Here is a 22,210-nt window from a genome sequence, read left to right as displayed (position 1 = left end):
CCCAGTTGCAGCTCTTATATTCTGCTTTGGCAGCGTAGGTGAGAGACTCATTTTAACACTTTTAATTGCTTTTGTGGGCTGGTTCTTCTGCTGTTTGTGCTTCATATCACTGAAGTATTACAAGGTTGGGCACGGTTTATGCTATGGCGACATAGAAGAGCCCATAAAAACCCCAGTAGTATGTAACTGAAGAGGATCAATACCTTCTGCACGTGAAGAAATCTAGTTTTGGAGGGTGATGTATGCTGTGGGAAACATGCGTGGCTTTCTAGAGCCCTATTTTGTGTTTCGTGTCATTTGAATGGCATTTGCTAGTAGTAAATGCATTGAGCAGAACTAATTTTAGATCTGTAGGTCAGAACTTGAATTTGTGTGTTCCTCATTAGTCTCTCAAGTAGATGAGGTCTTCAATTTTATAGTAAACAGCACTTTTTTTTCCTCTCTGCCAGGTGCTGTCACGTTTAGTACAAGCCAAAGAACATTCTTATTATTAGTTATTATTAGTTATTAGCAGCCTGTTCTCCTTATAAGCTGGGCTCCGTTTTTAGCGCTTCAGTCATATTTCCAGCTGTAGATCTTTTTCCTTTCTTACTCTTTCTTCTCCTGATCTTTTGTTTCTTTTGTCAGCTATAGAAATGCTGTTGCCCAAATCAGCTGGGTTGTCACAGGGAAACTTCACGGCACAAATGTGATGAAAAATAACCTTATTTATTTTATTTTCTTATTGAGGTACTGTAGGGCAACGAGCAGAGAAATCACTTCCTTACCAACCTGTGGATAAGTGTTGTGAGGGGGGCAAAGAGCAATGTGCAGTCTTGCTTCTGTTTCTCCCTTGCTACTGGATTTGAAAGCTGAGCAAAGGAAAAGCAGTGATCTGTCATATAGGAGTATCCCTTGGAATCAGTAAGCAGTCCAAGCCGGGGTGTTTTTTCTTAGTGTAAGTGATGGTGAAGCAGTGTATCTCCTGCTGAAAGGGAAGCACGTGCTGAGTACGCCTTTGCCATCTGTCCCTTGTTGTTCGTATCCATTCCTTTAAGAATGGTGCTTTGGTTGTCCCTCGGAGGACAGAGCAGGACAAGCAGCAGCTGCCTTGTTGGCAGCGTGTGCTAATGCCCTAAGGAGATCGGCTCAGGAGGGGCCTGCCCACGAGCTGCAGAAGGGGAGTGCTGCAGGCAGCGTGCAGAGGAGAAATGCACAAATCCCTGCTACAGAAGTTGCAGCTTTCACCATTTCAGCTTCTGCAGCTGCCTCTGTCTGTGGGCTTCTCTGTGTACTTCACTGATCGCCTGGATGTAGCCGTTTTTATGGGATTGATGATAATCAGCCTATTTAGAGTTCTTTCCACTTCAGTGATGTGGATGTAAGAGCACGGCAGGAGTTCAATCCTGCGCGTCGTTATGGGAAAAGAAACCCTTCCCTGGGCTTAGTGGCAGTGAGGGATGGCTGTTGTTTGGAATGATGCAATGCCATGGCAGAATTTGAAAGGCCAAACAGCTTCTGGTTATGTGAGGCAGATGATCAGTATTCTTGGTGGCATACTTGTTTAAAATCTGCATGTACAACACTTGATCTTAGCCAGAAGGCCAAGAAGCAAGTTGGTTGTGGATGCCCCGTCCTTAGAAGTGTTCAAGGCCAGGTTGGATGAGGCCCTGGGCAGTCTGGTCTACTATTTGATATGGAGGTTAGTGGCCCTGCCTGTGGCAGGGGGTTGGAGCTTCATGATCCTTGAGGTCCCTTCCAACCCAAACCATTCTATGGTTCTACAGCGCTAACAAAAGCTGCCAAAGGAGGGATAGATGCTAAATAGTTGGTATATTTCTCAGTTTCTTCACAGAATGCACAGCTAGGACATAAGCTGTATGATTGCTGTTTTTTTTATGAGTGCTGTGAAAGTCAAGCACTGAACTGTGGGCAGCATTAATTACTTGAGGATTCCTGTGCTCATTTAGCGAAAGATTTGATCCCCTTGTCTTCATACAGATGAGATGTGGTCGTGGTTGGTCCCTGGGTGCCATCAAAACATGAACAATTAAAAGGATGTTGTATAATAAGGGAGCAGAAATAGATGCTTTTGTGTCAGGGCTGTAATGATATTCCATTATACTTAATCTGGGTCCTTGATATCCACAGGTGTTAAACCTGAGCCTGGCAAGCAAACAAAGGGTAATTCCATATCGATCACTTACAATTGATTAACTTCCTTGTGTTTTTAGTGGGAAAATCTCTTGTCAGAGGAGGCCTCATGGTGATGAATAATTTCTGTTTCAGAATGAGGAGGCAGACTTGAAAGCGTCATCTCTGTGTGCTCTTAGTGTGTGCACTGCATCCTTTGCAGTGGACATCCAGGTAGCTGGGCTTTCTTCCTGACAGTAAGAAGTGGCTCCTCCCAAGTAAGCCTTGGACATAATACACCTGCAGAGCAAACATCCCTGTGATAAGCTCGGCAGGATTCCGTATCTGGTAGGGGAAAGTCATCCAGGGAGATGCAGCGTGGGTTGGATCCAGTGCTTGTGTGCTGCCCGATGCTTTGTGTGTGACTCTGGCTTCTGCCTGGAAGTGGGACAGCAGCGCCGCGTGCTGCCGGGCTGGCTGCCAGATGCCCTGGGAAGAAACTGCTGCATGGTAAACGGACAGGGATGCAGCCCAAAGTCATTTCCTGCAGGTCGATGCGTGTGAACGTCCCCCACCGAAACCGCTGTGCCTCTCTGCTGCTGTTTGGAAATGTCACAGAGGGGAGCATCCTTCCCTTCCTCCTCTTCTGGTGTGTCATGCCTCCTTGTGTCCAGGTAGCTGTAGTGTCTGCGGTGTAGTGTGGCATATGGCAGTGATCGGATAGATCCTCTTTAAGCCACATGAGAATCTCTGAGCGCTTTGCTTGCGGCGCGGTGGTTACGATGGCAGGTTTGTCAGAACCTGGACTGTTCATCATGCTTAGTTCTGTCACATAGCTGGATTTATAACAGCACTTCTCCTATTTGAAGAGAATTAGTTTTGCTTTTCCCAGCCTTGCTACTAGCGCTGAACTGGATTTGCACGTACTTGGATGGCTTTTCCAGTCTTGGTGCTACAGACTTGCAGTGATTTTGCTGACTGTGGCTTTTGTCAGAGAGCTGTTAGCATGACAGGGGAGTGTGCTCTGAACGCTCAAGGTTGCTTGCAGACAACCTTCACTGTCAGAATTTGAAAAACCCTGCTGAGTTAATAATAATTCTGCAACCTTTTCTTCTGCACAAGTGGAGCAGTCATCTTTATGATATTGCTAACTGCTTGTGAAGTGACCGTTCAGTAGGTGATGGTGTAAAACCGTGCAGCTCTGCCTTTTATAGGAAGCCTTAAAGCTGTTGTTAGAAAGTGGACAAGCTGAACACATTGGCCAAATAGTGTGTCCAGCTTCTGTGTTCACATGTTTCAATGTGCTGTTCAAAGAACTGCATTCCTTTCCTGGCGTACTTCTTTCTGCTCCTTTGCTAGGAGCTATATGAGGCACAGGCTGTATGATTTGGAACACTGCATCTCCTAAATAGACTGAGGCTTGATGACCTCAATGCTTTTTTGTTGTTTTTTTTAAACCTTTTTTGGCACCTTTATCTCTGAGTATAAATAGCTCACAAGCCTGTTCCTCAGCATTGGCTGGGCAAAGCCTGTTCCTCAGCATTGGCTAGGCAGAAGGGAGTGTTAAATGCTTTTGCGAGGTGAAAATAGGCTTTCTCAGTTACTTGTGATGGAGCACGTCCAAGCTGCATGATATATTTACCCACTTCCATCCCCTAACAAACGTTATGCCACAGATTCAAGCAGCATCTGCACATTTTGCATAACTGCATTTAAAATGCTCTCCTAACAGAGGGTTTGTGCTGGGCTTACAGACAAGCGAGTCTCTCTGCAATTCAGTTATACGTAGCTCCTGGAAGCAGCTCTTTCTGAAACTTACATGTACAGTTTCTAAACAGTGTTCTGATTGCACTGTTTCCTGAAGAATCACTTAAAATGGTCACTTGCTTTGATGGTGTTTGCTGTGAGCAGCTGGACGAGTTTACCATTCATGCCCTTGAGTCTCAATTGATTTTTTTTCTCCTACTAAATAGGCTTGGCATGTGTCGATCTTTATCAGCACTCTGCTTTGTAGGAGATAGGTACATGGGGTCAATAACCTCATGTTACTGCCAGGGAGGAGCAGGTGGGCAGAACCTGATGTGGATTTCAGCACAAGCAAACCATCTGATCTAAGAAAATAAACAGAATCACTGTAAGAAGTGTATCACTTTGTGTTGTCTTTTGTTGTATCACCTTAAAGCCTACTCTAGTTCTACTAACAAGCTGCTTTGTGACCATTATTAATATTTTAATATTTTTTCAGTGACTGCAGGCAAAATCAGTGTGCTCAGCTGGCTCTCTAAAACCAAGTGTTCTATATGTCTGTGGCAGCAGCTGCATTAGAAAGCCAAGGGAGCACGAGAGGCTATCAGAGCTCACGGTGAAGCTTGTGTTGGAGTGATGACCGTGCCCAGGGTCCGTTTGTAAGAGCACCAAGGCCACTATCTCTGCAAGAAGGGCTGGCAGCCAGGCTGGAGCTAGGATCCAGTAACTGAGCCAGGACAGCAAATCGCAGATCCTGGAATGCTGGGCTGGGAGGTAGGAGGCAAAATGCTGCACGAGGCTGTGCCTCTATAGAAGCACTTAGTGCAGTTTTCCACTTCTCCTTGGAGCTGTAATGTGCTCCCACTTAAAGCAGCATAACTGTCACCAAAGTGCTCTGCTGTCATATTTATTCCTGCTCTTTCGCTTAAAAAACAAGCTTGGCAGGCAGCTGTGGCAGCCTGCAAAAAATGTTATGAACGCTTTAAACCTCTTAATGTTCTGTTTTATTCCTGCTGCAGTGAAGTTCTGAGTGCCAGAACCTCTTGAATACCTGGTGCCTTTTGAGTGGCTGGTATTTAACAAAATAACATACAGGTTTTGTCGGAGGCCTTCAGAAAGCATTTGTGAAGCTGAGCGTGGAGACACCAGACATGGACTATAAGGAGAATTAATTAGGGATTATATTTCTGTAGGAGGAGAATGTGGAAATTTAGTGCAGACTTGAAGCATCCCCATCCTCTTGCTACCTTTGGTTTGCTTCAGCTTTTTTTCCCCCCCTTCTTTATTCTTTGCATAGGTGATTAGAAGGCATTTGGACGGGGCTGGAGGCTGAATTACCATGTAGGTACACAGAGGAATATGCCTTGTACAGTGGTCACGGATCCTCTTTGTTATCCCATGGTCATCTTAAAGTGCTCATATCTTCATCCACATCTTCCCTGACAGAATTTTCAGGCAATGGAACGCTTAGGCTGCAAATTTGGGGACCCAGCTTTGTGTGACTGAAGTACTGCCTCTTTGGTAACTCAGAACATTTGCTTTGGTTGTTACTCCCTCTTGTGGGTTTCAGGACAGACTGAACAAGCTAGAAGTTCACTCTTGACCTTTCCGTATGGAGCAATTCATCACCACTACACCTCTGACCTGCTAGATGGGATGCTGACCTTCAGACTTGCCTCACTGCATACATCTGAGAATTAGAGCATTCTTTTATTTCAGGAAGATTAAATCTGGGTGGTGCCTTAAAAAACACAAAAGCTTTTTTTCCTGCTTGTGTTCAGACACTTGCAGTTCTGTGCCGTTAGTGTGTAGCACAACTTGTTTTCTCATGAAAGTAGATGAGAGTCTGTGTCGTAGCGTTTCTCTCTTGCAGACTTGGCAAGCACCTGATACAGTGACTGTATTACGATCTCTCATATCTCCTCTCCTGCAGTCAGCACTTCTGAGTTGCAGTTTGCGGGCTGTTGCTCTTGTCTGCGGAGAGCTGCTATGCTATTCAAGTTGCTCCTGACAACTAAACTCCAAAAAAGAGCTGTGTTTGCTTCCAGCCTGCTCTCCTGTGTACCCAATAAGTACAAATGACTTAGCTGTGCAAAAGATTAAGCTCTTGCTGGAGATTCTCGTTCGTTCTGCTGGCATAACGTTTGTGCAGTGTGTTGTGTGAAGATTTCTTTTGAAAACCTCTTGCATTTGTTTTCCTCCAGAGGGACATATCATCTCTTTTCTCTGGGCAAGAAACTGAAGCACAGTGAAATTCTGTATTAATTGATGACAAAGAGCGGTGCAACCTACTGATTAGTTTTTGGCCTGAAGATTCAAGAGCTTCCCACTGATACAAACAGTTCTGAAATGCAAAGGTCTCACACTAAGGGTGATTCTCAAGCAGTTCTCATGACTTAACTCCAATCTTGGGCCATTTAAAGATAACGTTACAATATGTCTTGGCTTTGGAAGCTGTTTGGTCTTTTGTGTGGCCATGCAGTGCACTGAGCAAAAACCTCTTTGGAAAGCACTTTTTGTGCATCAGCTCTGACCTCTGGTCTGGCTACCTGACTCTTCATTGCACTGGAAAGTCAGGAGTGTAATGCCTTTACTGGAGAGCTGTGCTTACCATTAGTCTCATTCTGCTTTCCAGCTGACCAGAATGATGATGTTTTTTACAAATGAAAAAGTCTGCACCCAACTCAGCCTGATTGAGTCATTGCATTTAAGTGAGGAAGGAAAAGCAAACAAAATCTGTATCTGGTGGTTCTTTATGACCTCTTGTTTGATGCTATTATGAAAAATAATTCATTTAGACTTTTAGGAAAAGCTTGCTGGACTGAAAAAACTTCTGTTTGTGTTGAAGCTCTTTCTTTGCTGCAGGAGTAACGCTCTGTGAGCGGCTGGAGCAGCGGCTGCCCTTGTTTCGCTCATTTCAGAAACTGAAATAAAACAGACACCTTGTAAACAGGAAAGAGGAGCAGCGAGTTCCTTTCATTCCAGGGCTAATCCCTAAAAATTAGTGGAAGAATGTTTGTGTATAGAAACAGGACTGTGGCTGTTAAATCTTGGGTGTTATAGGCTTTGGCTCTTGTCCTCCATACTTCTATTAAGCCTTTTTTTCCTCACTGTCCTGACCTTTTATTTTCACAAGCATCTTGATTCCTATCCTTAGAATCATAGAATCCTAGAATGGTCTGGGTTGAAAAGGAGCATAATGCTCATCTGGTTCCAACCCCCTGCTATGTGCAGGTCACCAACCAGCAGCCCAGGCTGCCAGAGCCACATCCAGCCTGGCCCTGAATGCCTGCAGGGATGGGGCATCCACAGCCTCCTTGGGCAACCTGTTCCTTCTTGTGCTCTTGTTTGATATTCACCATCTGTTTTGTCTGTATAATGTTTTCTATGTATCCCACCATGTATTTTGCTTAGTCTGCAGTATTTTCAGCCTATCCTTCAAAGCAGCATTAGTACCTTTTAATTATTTTTTTCCTCAATTAATAACTTACGAGCGCTGCTTTAAGCTGAGATTTGCATCGATACGTGAACGTGCTAAAATTGCAGGGTTGTGTTCCGGACTTATTCACATGAAATTTGGGATGCTGTGGGTACCACGTTTTGTTCTCCTCTGACTATATTGCTTGTAGCAACCTCTGAATATCAGTTCTTATTTATATTTCAAACGTTTTTAACAGTCAGGGACAAAAGCTCTGTTTACGCCCATGTTCAAAAAGATGCTGGCATTCACCCAGCCCTGGAGCCCTCCCTGACCTGTGTTTATTCTATAAAGAAGCCACTGAAATAGTGCTGTTTATTGCAGGCTCCAAATTTGGTTATTATGCTTGCTTCTTCCATGGGCAGCATGGTCAAGACAAATGTGTTTGCTCTTTGCTGATGTGCACCAACGGCTGAATTCAATTTGCATGCATGCTTTCTTACCGAAGCTCTGCTGAGCCCTGGGTGCTTGCAGACCAGCCCTACTGGGAAACATGCTGTTTGCAGCTTGGATTTTGCAAGAAAGAAGTGGCAGAGCAGTACCAAGGGTCTGAAATACAGTTCCACTCGTTTTCCATGTGTATATTGTACTAAGATGTCAAGCTGGGGAGAACGCAGAGCAATGATGGCAAGTGGAAAGGACCACTGAACACAGCTTCCTGCAAGTGAGTGTTCCAGGAGACAGCACTGGGGACCTTATTATATTCTTCTTGTGAAACTGCAGCATTTGCTCTTGCTGTCAGTTGGTTTTCTTGAATTTTTCCTACTGGATGTCATTTTAGTCTCAACAGTTGTGATTTGCTTATCTGACTGAATGATCCAGCTGTTTCCAAGGTCAGTGTTGACTCTCTTGAAACTACTTTACATGAATAATAGTCTTGAGCTCAAGTACGTGAATAGTTTTGTATAGGCTGTATGAAGCTCATGGCTTTATTCCTTGAGAAAACAGCTGTAGAGTGGCATCCAAATGCTTCCCTGATGGGAGCAGTCACTCACTGACCAGAGCTGATCAGGGATGGTAACTGAAGATGTGACTGAAATGCTGATACCGTGTTGGTCCTCTGCCAGGTAGGTACAGCACCTACAGAAAAGTGGTACAGAAAAGGGTTGGAAGCTGCAACACGCTCCTGCAGAGCTGCCCGCAGCCTCTGTGCAGGGATTATTCTTGCCTCTCTGCTGTGCTGTATCCGAGTACAAAAATGGGATGAGGCATTTATTGCCAAACAGCCATGAAAGCGGTATGCCCTCTCTATATACAAACCAACCAGTTTAGGACCGCTTTCCGATTGTCACCAATCATCTTCCCATTCTTCAGGCTCTTTTGCTACAATACTTACACAGAAGTGCTGTTTTTTTTCCTCTTTATTTTTAATGGGAAGGCCTGCAGAACTCATCAGTTGTCACGCTCATTTTCTTCTGAAGCCACTTTGAACTCTGCAGCGTTTTCACGTGGAGGGGGTTTGTTTAGATTGAAGGAGGTGCTTCCAGCACTTTCCCTCCTCCCACTAGTCCAGAGTGCCTTAAAGCAGAGCCCTGCTTATAGCAAGAACCAGCTGCAGTGAGCCAGCGGCCTGGGACACACAGCAGGCCCAGCATTGTGCCAGAGACCACTCCAGCTGCCTGCCCCTGTGGAACTGCTCTGCGAGCTCGTTTTTGTTAGCGTGCATGAGCTACACGAACAGGTAGGAGAGAAAAGAGACTATCAGCTTTCTGAGTAATGCATGAGTTTCACACTATCACTACTTGTTTTCACTTTAAAAAAGCAAAAGGTTTGCAGAGGGAATAAATGCCTCTCAAATGCAGCTAGGGTCTGTGGCAGTTGTTGCATGGCACCCCCCTTTTACAGGTGTGGTGAGATCGATTCCTTGTGGTAAGATGTGCTTTGGCAGTCCATGCAATCTTGTGATGGAGTCCAGTTAGTGTTTAGACTGTATTTTTAGCAGCAGCCCTTTGTGACTGCATGGCAATACAATTTATGAAGTAAGACACAACTCCTTAATTGTCTCTTATGTTGTAGAGCTGTACGCAGTGTTCAGTGCAGCACTCTGCAAAGTAAACATTTCCTTCATTTATGGGGAAAGGATTCTTGTCAACAAGACTTCCCAGCTTCTGGTCACATGCTTGAGTTATCTCTGAGATGCGTTTGCCAGAAAACCCATAAGCAAATGTTTCTCAAGTTGATGCTGTTCGTATGTAAATTCCTCATTAGCTGTGGGTTTCTTGCCCTCCTTCTCTTCTTGGTCTTTGGCTTAAAATGTTAAGCATGAAGAGCAAGAATGCTGACCCGTTAAACAGAGATAACTCGTGCTTGCACCATCAACATGTCAAAGGGGAATGTCTGCCTGAACCTTCTCCTGGCACTTGGAAGTTAACAGAGAAAAACAGAGTTCTGGAATTCTGAGGAACAAAATATGAACTCACTCTTGGGATACTCCTGCAAGAAGAGCTCGCCATGAGAAAACATAATTTAACCTCCTAGCAAACCTTTGGTCTTGCAGGATCACATGGTATGAATTAGTAATTCAGGAAAAGATGCTTAGGTTGCAGCTGGGCATCACGATAGGTCGGTTTGCCTCTGTAGTTATCCTTAAGTGTTGGAAAATTGGACACTTCCCCAAGTCGGTTGTTCTGCGAAGGTGTTTGACAACGTGAGTCTTCCATGTTTGCAAAGGTACTTAAGGTAAAGGAATGATCATTGTATATCCAAATTGGCATGCTGTTTTATTTCTTTGTAGTGAATTTGAAGGTCGTAGGGTGAAACCGTGATCATATTTAGTTGTAAGCAGTTTCCTTCCTCCTCCTCGCTGTGTCGCCATCTAGCCTCAATCAAAAGTCATCTGTTGATACTGGCAGTACATTTTGGTGATGAAAACTGGACATTGTTTTCCTAAGAAGCATTTAGTTGTGTACACTTGAGTTCATTGCCTTGGTGACGGTTTACAAGGAGGTTTTGTTAAGTCTGCCAGCGGAGCTGTGAGGGTGCCAGGATGCCCACAGCAGGCAGTCACGACAAAGTGAGATGCATACGTAGTTTCTTCTGTCTTCATGACTTCAGTGGGGTGTTACTCCGTAGGTTTTTATAGACATTCTTGAAATTAGAACAAGATTATGAGCTGAAGGAGGAAAAAAACCACCCTTGAGTAGCTGCATTTTTCTTCTGTTATGATGTGCTTGCCAGCTTTTTCATCCATAACTTGCGGTTTGCATTTTCCCTTCTCGCTGTCAGGAATGCCAGTAATAAATACAATGCTAGCATTCTAAAATACTTGAAGATAAAGGGAATAAACATTCAATTTTTTTTTTTTTTTTTTTTTTTTAAGATAGAAATGCAGTCAGTTAAGTTGCAGATGGAGGTGATGGACAGCATTGCACCGTGGCTGTTAAGAGCTAACATTGGGGTGGTCCAAACTGGAGCCATCGGGCTGCATGTTGCAGGTTTTCTCAGTGCTTCTATTTGTCTGCCAAGGTTTTGGACTTTTCATTCCAACTTGAAGCTCTGCTTCTGTGTACCTCTAGTAGCTAACTGGTGTAACGTGCCCTGAAGACATCAGTTGGGTGTGACCTGTATTGGAGGGCTCCCCTGGGTTTCACAGCACTTCTTCTCTGTCAGCTTAGTGGTGCCGAATGGCTTTGGCGAGCAATCAAGTAAGATGCAGCATTGGCTGTGTAGCTTGTGTCTCAGCTGATGTAGTTACAGCATCATGTGTGCTTGCTTCTCATTTCAGTGCCTGGAGAACCCCAGAGAGCACCAGAGGAAGGAGAGGTGAGGAGGAGAGCATGTTTGTAGCAGTTCCCCTTCCTGGGAAATCCAGCAGCACCAGCTTGCAAACCTAGGCAGAATGTGCCTTGCTCCGTGTAGAATCGAGTCAGACACGTCCAAGTGCACATCTTGAATGCTGTCAGCTGTGTATTACAGAGGAAAAAAAAGAAAGGAAATTCACAAGTATTAAAAAGACCTCCTAATCCTGGAAGTCTGCAGCACGCTGTGTGTTTTGACTTACCCTGAGGTATGAAGTGCTTTCTCAAGTAAGCCAAGTGACAGCAAACATCTTGGGTTCTATATTGGTTTTGGAAGCAATTGAAAAAAGGTGTGTGTGTAGGGGGGAGATTCTCAGTAATGTAAGACCTTATATAGGAAATATTCACGTTTTCAGTGTATCTTAGTGATACACAGGACAAAAACCTGTACAGCTTTGCCAGTAAATTAGAGGGGAGGTGAAATCCTATTGATCATGAAAGCCGTAGCAAATCACCTACTTTCAGCATACTTCTTCATGCTGAGTTACCATGCTTTCCTGTGTAAGGAAAGATGTTTTTCCTGAAGAATCAACTTCAGAGACTGGCTCACGTCCCACCTCAGGGCGAGCTGCCATTACCCAGGAGTGCACTTCCCAGCTAGTTTTGGTTTTGGGGGTTTCTGCAGTGCTTTGCAGCACCAAGCTGAGCACTGCGGGATAACCACTGGGTGATGCCAGACTGCAGCCATAGAGCAAGGCAATCTGCTGGGCCTTATAAGTTGTGTGAGGACCTGGAATGTTTGTTATTCTTTCAATCCTGTGAAATTTCTGTCAGCAAGAGCAGAGAATGCCAAGGTGTGAGGGGAATATAGCAGACTGGATGGATCTCCCTCCCAGGTGCCTGTGATGGAAGAGCAGTGTGTCTGTCTCACCTGTCCAGGAGCAACGGGACTTGTTTGAGTCCTGCAACAGTTGGCAAAAGCAGCCAATTGGTTGCCTTCTGAATGCAAAGCAGTGCCAGCGCTTCCAAATTAGCGAAGACATTGTCAGCAGCATGGAAAATACAGGAACAGGGTGCTCTGCCAGCATGAAAGCTGGGCTCTTTGTGCCGGGCGGGCAGCTCATGGAAAAATTGAGCTCAGGTGCTGGGCGGAGACTGCATGAGATCCCAACCTTTGTCAGTGACCAGGAAAGTAAGAGCAGGGTTTGGTTGCTGGTGACCAGGAAAAAGAGAGCAGGGTTTGGTTGCTAAGGGAGGGCCCTGTTTTGCTTGTCAGCAGCCCCACAGCGAGTGCCAGGAAGAGATGACTTAGCGCCTGCTATTGTTACTGCTGCAAAACCTCTTTGGGTAAAAGGAGCTGCCCATGCTTTTCTTCATACCTTGGTGGTTTCCTCCCTGCCCTCACCTCTGCTTCTCAGGCAAAATCAGGAGGGCTGGATGGGGCTCAGGGTGGCCTGGTCTGGAGGGGAGGCTTGAAGCTCGATGATGATCATTGTGGTCCTTTTCAACCCCGGTGGTTCTATGCTTCTGTGCAGTTACACCAGTGTCCTGAGCTCAGCTCTACCCAAGCCAACGCAGCGTATTGATAGAATTGCAACAAATTAGCTGCAGCAGAGTGGTTTATTTCTGAGATGCGAAGGCTGGTGGTGTGGATGTCTGTATGTAAGCAGCCGTTCGAGTGCTTCTGGTTGTTACATTCATTGTGCTCGGAGGTGCAGCTCGGCTGTGCAGCCCAGAGGGCAGCCATAGGCTAAGCGGGTGGTTGTGCTTCTTGCTGCTGTTTATCTCCCTCCAGCATATCGAGGAAGCTGTAAGCTCCCTAACCGTTCTCCCAATTGCTTTCTCTACATAAACTGCTTAAGGGAAGTACGCTATGTACATAAGCCTCTTCACCAAAACAAAACAAAAAAAAAAAACGAAACCAGCGTGAGTAGCAATCAATAGAAGCAGCAGCCAGCGTGCTGATAACCGCCGAGGAAGCACAAAGCTCGTGTAGCTGTGACATCGCTGCCTACGGGCGCTGCTGACTCACAGCGAGCACCGCCAGCCCCCGGGCACGGAGCAGCGCTCGGACTTCGGCTCCGGGAAGTGCCGGCAGCGCGTTGTTCCCCGCGGGACGCAGCGCTGCTTTACCAGCAAGAGCTGCCGCTCTGCTCCGCCGAGCCGCGTGGGGCTTTTCGCTTCTTTCATGCGAAGACCCAACTGCAGCCATGCCGATGGAAGCGGACTGCCTGAGCCCAGAGGCTCAGAAACTGGTACGGCGGTGGGGGGGGAGGGTGGTGCTGCGGCTGTTACGATCCAGATCGCAGCCGGGCAGCACCTGTGCTCGTTTAACCCTTCGTGGGCTGCTCAGCCTTTAATCGGCTTTCACAGTGCTTAATAAGCGGTGTCCCCCCTTGGGTGTGCTTGCCCTGAACGTGCCTGCCCCAGTTTAAACCACAGTGGGTTTGGTTTTATTACCTCTTGCAGGACAATATCTTTGCGGTCTGCGTTACAGCCCATGTCACACAGCTGTGTGTGAAGCTTACCGTGTGCAGTGAAGCTCTTGGCCACTTAACGAGCTGCTGAGCAATGCTGTGTCCTTTAAGTTGCTTCCTACAGGTTTCTGTTGCATGTGCCTTTGACTGAATTCAAACATAATAATCATAGATGCTTAGAGAAAGTTCTGCTTGCTTGTTTTTCTTGTGCGTGTGTTTGTAAGATTTGGAACAGTCTGTGAGAATTGTCTCGTTTTGGACGTGCTGTGTAATTTACAGCACCTCCACAGCAGTGGGTGCTAGTGGGATGCCTATTGTTGGCACTGGCTGGCACCCACAAGTAGCTAATTTTTCCCAGTGCTTTGAGTTTTTTGAGCCCTTTTAAAAATAAAGTTTATAAATGAAAGTTATTTGCTTTTCAGATTGATGTGAGAGCAGGTACGCCAACTTAATTTCTTCTGTGCTTTGTAAGTGAAGTTTAAAAGCAGCCCTGTGTCTCCATGGAACCATAATAGAGGAGTCACAGGGCTGCTGATGCGGATTGCTGATTTTATGTCGTTCTCCTGGTTCCTCCCTCATCATCATCCTGTGGAGCAGAGGGAAGCTGTCAGACATGTCCATAATGGACCCCCCCCAGTATGAAGGATGGCTGTGGCCTGTGGTTATTAGAAAGGAATCCTTACCTTTATATTTAGAAGTCATTTGCATGTAAGGTGAAGAGCTGGGCAGGACGGGGGCTGACCAATCCCTGTGTGAGTCATGGGCTGATCGTCACATGAGTACAATAGTGGTGCAAGGTGTACTTAGGCTCCTGGCTCAGATGCAGAGAACATCAGGTAGACGTGCTGCCCTGACTTCCGAGCATCATCACCTGCAGGCACCCTTGTTTCAATGCAGAGGAACATGTGGTTATTCATGGTGAGCTCCAGGAGCTCGAGTGAAGGCAAGGTGAAGGCAGCACTGCTATCACTTACTAGAGGTTGAGCTGATAGACATATCTGCTGCCTTGTGAGAATCTTGCTAATCAGGTGCTGCTTGTGCAAATAACCCTTACATTCTTTAAGAGTACAGCAAACCTAGCCAGGTTTCTTTTGACTAATGAAGCATGTGACTTATGTAGATGGAGTGAGCAGTTGTGTAACACTTGAAGAAAAAGCTTTTCTGTGCAAGGTACTGGGCTGGAATGGCAGCACCAATGAGAAACTGTGCTCACAGCAAACAAATAGCTGGCTCTGCCTTAAGCATAAAGCAAGAAGCTTATGTTAGCCTGAGAATAGTTGTTATAGGAATATGTAATAGCTACTGTGTAGTTTGCAGGTGTATTTTTTCTGGTAATGAGATCAGAGAGTTTTCTGAGCTTGATTTTGTGCTTACAAACAACACTTGCCTGTTAGTTTTTGAAGCAGATCACTTTGACTACATTGGATTTAAGGAGAGCTTTGTATAGATTGCAAACTATTACATGTGTAGCTGTGTGGTAAGTCAGCACAGTCATTTTCCAGTGCTCAGAAAAGCAGCATAATTTCCTGCCTTTGTTGGCTGTTTCTTGAGGCTTCCAGTTTAACAATGACCCATGGAACGTTTCAGAAAGGAAAAGCTCCAAGTCTGCACACCTTCAGGATGTGTGTCATTAGCATCTATCTAACCAAGTCACCCAAAGAATTCCCTCGTCAAGACAGTAATGAGCAGACATCTTCTCCAGGCCGGGAAGCCCTCCTTTTGGTCCTCACCTTTCAAGCATCAGTGCTGGATGCAGAGCGCTGGTTCCCATCAGTGGCTGAAAAGGGTCAGGATGGCTTCAGCCATCACAGATTCCTAGTTCTCCCCACAGCCCCGTGCTGCAGGCTGATTGCTGTTGGAAATGCTGCTTGCCCTGCCCAGCTCATACCCACTACCTGCCTTTTCTCATCGGTAGGGAGCCAGGTTACTTAACGTTAGCCTGCTCAGAGCTGAACGTACTGAACTCCTTAATGCACAATAAAGATCTGCACAGCACTGGATTTTTCTTTGGAAACCAAACAGGGCTGTGGAGTGCAGAGCAAGTGGACCAACAAAAGCAGCCGGCGTTTTGCAGTGCAGTGGGGTGTTTGCTTTGGGGCTCTGTGTCTATAAATCACCCCGGGCAATTGCAATAAAATGACAAAAATGCAGGATGTGTAGCTGGAGTGTTTGAGCAACTCCCTTGAATTCAGGCGATCATTCTTCAGCTGGTATAGGTTTTCATGTTCTTCTGAGCACTGTGCTGTCTCTCTTCTTGTTTTTCCCACAGGCTTTTACACAAGCCCCTTAGGGTTTCTTTTGGATGACATGCACAATGCAGCTGAAGCTGCCAGCACTCCTTGTCAGATGCACAGTAGTTCAGTTACAAAGGCTTTCTAATGAGTGCAATTAGGCTTTGTGTTTTTATTCGCGTGTGTTTGCCAGTGATGTGCCACTTCTGATTGAGGTATTGCTCATGGAGTCAGTAGTGAATTTTAGGTGGGTTTAAGACTTGCTTCTTTCTATCTTAGTGATTTTCCATCTCGGATCCATTTAATAGCTATTTATTTTGGCAGCCTTGAGACTTCCATTTCAGCTCTTGCAGTCTGAGTTGCAGAAGCCTGCATACATCAGAGCGTGCAGCGTGCTGAGTACTGAAGTCCCTTGCAGGCTATGGGCACTTGCCTGTGCCTTGGAGATGACTTGGGTCTGGTGTTGGACAGGTGCTTGGGCTGAAAGGCCAGAGCCATTCAGACAGAGCCTGCCTTGGTATAGACAGCATGGAGAAATGTCAGAGCTGCCCCTTGCAGAAATCAGAGTATTCATAGCAGGGCACAATTAATGCAAGAACAGAACCTAAGTGTGTGGTCTGATGAACATAGACAAGTCGAGTCACACGCCTGCTTTTGAGGAAGAGGTCCATAAGAAATGTGGCACTGCTATATGTTTCTCTGAAGTCTGTAGCTGTCAGTTTGGCTCATGTTAGGATCCTTTGCACATCTGTGGCACGTGGTGTTGGGATGGCTGCCACTGTCAGCAGGTGTGCTGTGCTTTTGCACAGGACAATATGTGATGGCTCCTATTGGTCTTCATGCTTACTGCAGGCTTTGTTCCATGCTCAGCTTGCTTCTCCACTTTGAATCGGAATTCAGTAGAACTGTTCTCATGGAGTGTGAGGTGTGGATTAGGACCCACCCAGTTTATTTACACTGATCTCATCCATATTACCTGTTTTATCACCTGGCTACTTAGAGGATATCAGAAATGTTCATTCTGCTTCCATCATTTCATCAATTAAAGTGCCCAAGTGGGATCCCACAGGACAACTGGACAAAGTGTAGAGCAGCGTGGTCTGAGTCGGATGCTGACCATGTTCAGAAGAGGAGGTTGGAGCCTGAATGGCTCTGTGCTGCTTTGATGTGATAGCAGGGAGTTGTGATATTGTCCTAGGGAGTGTTCTGGATGGACTAAGTTTCTGTTGACTTCTTGCAAATGTATCAGTAGGGTATGTGCTAATGGCAGGGTTTGATAAGCTTAAAAAGAGAAGTTCAAAAGCTATTTAAAAGGATTCAGAATATTTTGTTCTCTTGCTTGTCATGACGGATGCTAACTGCTGAAGAACCATGTGGCCCTGGAAAGACAAAGTTCATAAAAAACATATGCTAGTTCCAGGATATAAGCCAAGCCAAAGATACTGAAAGAAAATGTATTTTTACTCTTGCATGTCTTTAGGGTCCGAAAATTGGCTTGGTATGAGCAGGCAAGGACTTCAAAGCTAAAATACAATAAATTAGAGACTACCCATGGATTGGCACTTGAAACCAAAATGTATCATATGTATGTATATGTAATATCATCTAATGGGATCTTTTACAACGTAAGAATTCATTTATTGCAGTCAGCATCCAGGGAACAGGCAAGCCTTGTTCCCAGGGAGAACCTAGAATAACTTACAAAGCATACTTTTCCCCTTGCATCTTAAAAGTTTCTTCATTTTCCAAGTTGCTTCATTTCATTGTATGCTGGAGAGAGAATATATGCTTCTACAGTACAGCTAGCAAGCGTGTGAATCCCTTTGCCCTTGTAGTATCACACAATCACAGAACTGAATGGGCTGGAAGGGACTTCCAGAGATCATCTGGAATCCTCTGATCAGATATCAGAGGAGCTGAGTGTGCTCCCAGGTTGGTGAGAGCACACGGTCCCTCCAGCTCTCCTGTCCTGTGCTTGCTGTCCCACTGCACAGAGCCTGAGCTGACTTTGCACACGAGGCTTCCTGTTTTTGCCTGGTATTAAAAAGCAGATAATTAAAACAGTTACTTTGCAGCATGTTCTGGCACTTCCAAACCTGATGAAATGAGGAAGCTTAATAGATCTCATGGGAGGCCCGTGCTTGGCAGGCATCCACTCCGGAGAGGTTTGGATTTTAAATGCCACCGTCTGGATGCTCTAGTTGAGCTGGTGCATTTTCTCAGGTTCCCTGTTTCCTTGCCTGGATGGTTCCAGCCTTGGCTGAGTGTAGTTGTTGTGCTGAGCTGCTGTGCCTGCGTGTGCACAGTGTCAGCTGTTGGGGAAAATGGCACGTAACGTGTTTGCTGTTTGTCTAATTAATTCATCAATAAAAAAATAATGTGCACCGCAGGGAAGGGAAAAAAAAAAACACAAAAAAAACAGGCCAGACCTGCCTTTCTGAAATAAGTAAATAAACCTGACTGTTCCCTCCATTGCAGCACTTCCTCTCTATCTGCACAAATAGTAATTACAGAGACACAGGGCGCATCTCAAGGCAGCTGCTCACTGGGGTTGGTGCCTACGCTCGGCTGTATTACCTGCTGGTGAAGCATAACGAGTTATGGAAGGCAGGGCCATTGCTAGCAGTAGGGAATTAACTCCTACAGGTGTGTTTACAGCCTTACGGAGCTTAGCCTCCGTATTTGGCACCCTGAGCGCGCGTGCCTCACGTTGAGCTGTGTGCCTTTGGTCTCACTGCTGTGTTCCCATCCGCAGGCTGAAGCAAGGCTGGCAGCAAAGCGAGCAGCGCGGGCAGAGGCACGGGAGATCCGGATGAAGGAACTTGAGCGGCAGCAGAAAGAGGTACGTCTGTGGGGCAGGAGGACAGGTGGCCCGTCTGCTTTCTTATAGGTGATCCCAGGTCCTGGAGCAAAATATACTTTGCTGAATCCTTTGTCTGTGCGGAGCTAGCGCTGCTGCTGTGTTTGTGGATCACAAATGACTGGAATTTGGGATTGTGACAACGGCTTTGTTTCAGTGAAGCTGGTTTAATTATTCACAGAGAACGCTGGTGGTTATTATAATCATTAATATCAAACTTGGAGATCCGTGGCCTGGTTGTAGGTGTGGAATCCTGGAAATGGATTCCGGGCACTTCATTAGAAATAGCAAGGAAGACTCCTGGCCCTCCTATAGCTCTCTGCTTGCAAGCTGAGGTGAGCATTGTGATTGCCCAAAATGGTCTGCTGTGAGCAGGAGGAAAGCTTGGTAACCAAAGCAGGGGGACTGTATTTGGTAAAACACAACCCTCTGCAGAGTCTTGGGAAGAGCTCGTTGTTTTTATGCAGTCAGCATGTGCAGAATCATGGGCCTCTGATGTAGGAATCCTCACCAGTGACTGTGATCATTACCAGTGACTGTGAAGACCCAAGCAGTTTGTTCTGCTTCTGTTGTGCTTGGTGCACCAGAGCTATACTCAGTGTTGTTAACTCTACTTCGGGAAACAGTAGTGGTTTATTTTGAAGCTGTGCAAGTTAAAGGAATCAGGATGAGGCTACAGGCAGAGATTGGCACAGGCAGACCAATGATGAGAACCAGCAGGGTTTAAAAATGTCATTAAACACACACCAAGGAATGCAAGAACAGAAGAGATGTAGCAAGGTCATTGACAATCAATGTTATTACTCGAATGAAGTAAGTTTTGATGGCAAGGGAAGAAATAAGGAGTCTAGAGGTGTATGTGAGAAGATTAAATGTAGGTGCGTGCTTTGGGGTGCAAGGAAGGATTTGGTTTAGCTTTAAAGTGGCAAATCAGGCTGCAGTAGCAGGCCAGCATTGGTGCAGACTGCAGGAACCACCCTGGAGCAGAAGCAGGTGGGCAGTTTGCCCATACTGAGCACTGTGCCGAAGTGCCTCATCTAGCTGAGGCATGTTTGGATGTTTCTTAACACCCCTCAGCTGCAGTGAAGTTCAGATATACCTGCAGACACACCAGAAGTCAGACCTGCAGAGAAGCATTGCTGTAAGCATGGTGCTTGTGGAAGAGAGGAGCCTGTTAGTACTCCAGCTGCTGCTTTTTGAAGGATGTTTTCTTGTAACCTGGATCACATTCAGAAGGCCCAGACTGTGGATAAGCACTGGTGCCATCAAGCATCGTGGCGTGCCTGTAGCCCAAGTGCTGGGATTGGCTCAGCAGCCTTTGGAAGCTGTGTGGCAAACAAGCACAAAGTGTTTTGTTTGGGCAGCAAACTAAATATGGGTGTCGTGGCAGCTGACAGTGGTGTTACCATCTAATTTGCAGATAATACTAATGGGACTTGATGACCCCTTGCAGATTAAAAGCTGATGCTGCAAAGAACATCCTTGTAAATTGAGATGTTGGTATGAAAGCTAAAGCTTGAAAAGATTCTGTGTGTGCTCCTGCAGATAACTGATCTGAAACTTGGTAGAAGTTGCCTTCTGTGCATGGAATTTGAATGGTACAGCATGTCATTCTGCAGTATGAAATTCAGTGCAGCTCACTCAGATATTCCCTACAATCTGTTTTGTAATTCACTGGCATAGATCTCAAAACATGACTACACAACTGTTTAATGTTTCGCAAGCTTTGGATATCCCCTGAATTTTTCACATAGCTTCATCTCAACTCCCAGATAGAAGGTAGAGCTAACGAGGATGTCTGCACGAAGCTGTTTGTTGCCACAGATATATCACAAATATAAAGGAAGAGAGCACAGATAGAGAAGATTCCAAGTAGGAAGCAGCACAGGAGATTTGGCACTTTCCCTTCTTCCTGGGAGAGAACAGACTGTGATACTGGTGTCTGTACAGCTTGTTGTCTGCCATCTTCCCCGTCCTTCTCAAACTTTTCGGGGCAATAAATAGCACATTCACACATGTCAGAGGAGAACAACTTAGAGCACTTGCTCTACTACTTCAGGAGGTTTTTAGAGCCAGTTATGGGAGTTAAAAAGCAGTAAGTAAGTTTATTGCATATGTATGCATTTTGTGCTTAAAGCAGCACGCTTGCTCTGACAGGCTTCTTGTGGAGCACAGATCTCCCAGGAATATAAGTATATATTGTTAGTCTAGGTTACAAGTTACCAGATGTTACTGTTACAAGCTATAAACAAAGTATAGCTCCCACTGGCACTGCAATTGTAATGTTTGGATATGGACTGGAAACTGGCTTCCCTCATGCCCACCATCTAATATTAATGATGTTTCTTAGTCTGTCTTTCATTTCCCTAGCCTTAAAATAATGGGATAACTTCTGCATCATGAGTGTAAGTATATTATTTAAGTAATGTTTGCATTTCTGGCAAGAACAACACGCCAGGTATCTGTTGTTCTTGTTCCCATAAATGTTTCTATATGTAGGAGCAACCATTTTATTAGATGCTATTAAAAGGCTACGTTCTGTAGTCACCTTATATGTGAAGAATGTACCAAAGATTAGTCACAACTGCATAATAGAGCTCATCAGTAAATGGTGGGGATACGTGACACCGTGCCCAGCTCCTCGTATGGCAGGATTTAATGCAGCACACAGCACTGGCAGCAGAAGCTCCAGCACAGTTGGTTATTCTGGAGATTCACATTGTATTTATCAGGCAGCTTGGTTTGCATAGTGGTAAGCGTGCTTGCTTGCAGGTATGGGTTGAGCCCCAACGTCTATGCAGAAGGGTAGATTTAGTTAAATTTGGGTTGAAATATGAGGGCACAGAGGGGCTTTTGAGAGAAAACTCCCTGCATTGCACCGTGAGATGTGGTAAAGCTCCAGGGGAAGGCTGCTGCAGGTCGCTGTGGTGGGGCAGGAATCCAGGTGTGTTTGCAGAGGTGGTTTTGTTTGATCACCCGATACCATCTTGGAGCAGGCTGCAGGAAGGACAGGCGTGCCAGGCTGCTTTCAGAAGAGGGAGCTGAGGAGAGCAAGCCTCCAAGTTTCATGGAGATGTGAGCTGGGTAAATGAGGAGCCTGCTCTGAAAGAACACGAGCACCGGAGCCGTGATCCGATACGTACTGATCTGTGAAGATAGAGCTGGTGGGCAGTCTCACATCACATGCATTTGGCAGAGAAAGGGTTCCTCACCATGAGGCTCTAGGAAAGGCACGGATCTGCTAAACACAACTGCGGGAACTTGTTGTTCTGCGCTACTTGTTGTTCTCCACCAAAGATGTAAATGATTAATAGGGTGGTTGCTGTAGGTTTTCCTGGCATCCTTCAGCACGCAGTCTGTGCAGGAGAGGCAAATGCCAATGCACTTTCTCAGCTGTGTGGGTGGTTGCAATAGGTGGCACTTAGTGCCCTGCCTGCTTCCAGGCTGCAGGTCCCACCCTGCTGGGCCCTGTGTTTTCCCCTGCCACGCTGCCGTGGCCTTTAAACATTTGGTTTACAGTTGCTGAGTCAAAGGTCAGTCGATCTGGATCCTGCTGTAGAGTTATGTTT

The 22,210-nt window shown here is 45.8% G+C and overlaps 1 protein-coding gene across 6 annotated transcripts in view; it reads left to right on the top strand.

The window, feature by feature from the left end:
- LRRFIP1 (LRR binding FLII interacting protein 1) overlaps positions 1-22,210 on the top strand; it is an 89,894-nt gene that overhangs the window by 19,346 nt on the left and 48,338 nt on the right. For 2 of the 6 annotated variants that reach the window (XM_048954109.1, XM_048954103.1), the window contains one exon: positions 18,537-18,623. In XM_048954109.1, the coding sequence (XP_048810066.1) occupies positions 18,537-18,623 (87 nt within the window). Of the gene's footprint in view, positions 1-12,874; positions 13,329-18,536; positions 18,624-22,210 lie in introns of those variants that run through there. The other 4 variants (XM_048954107.1, XM_048954104.1, XM_048954105.1 and 1 more) reach the window with 4 other exon arrangements.

The sequence above is a fragment of the Lagopus muta genome, chromosome 8, assembly GCF_023343835.1.
Source record: "Lagopus muta isolate bLagMut1 chromosome 8, bLagMut1 primary, whole genome shotgun sequence".
NCBI lineage: Eukaryota > Metazoa > Chordata > Aves > Galliformes > Phasianidae > Lagopus > Lagopus muta.
Note: the sequence above shows the minus strand (reverse complement) of the source record. Positions and strands in the feature narration are given on the sequence as shown.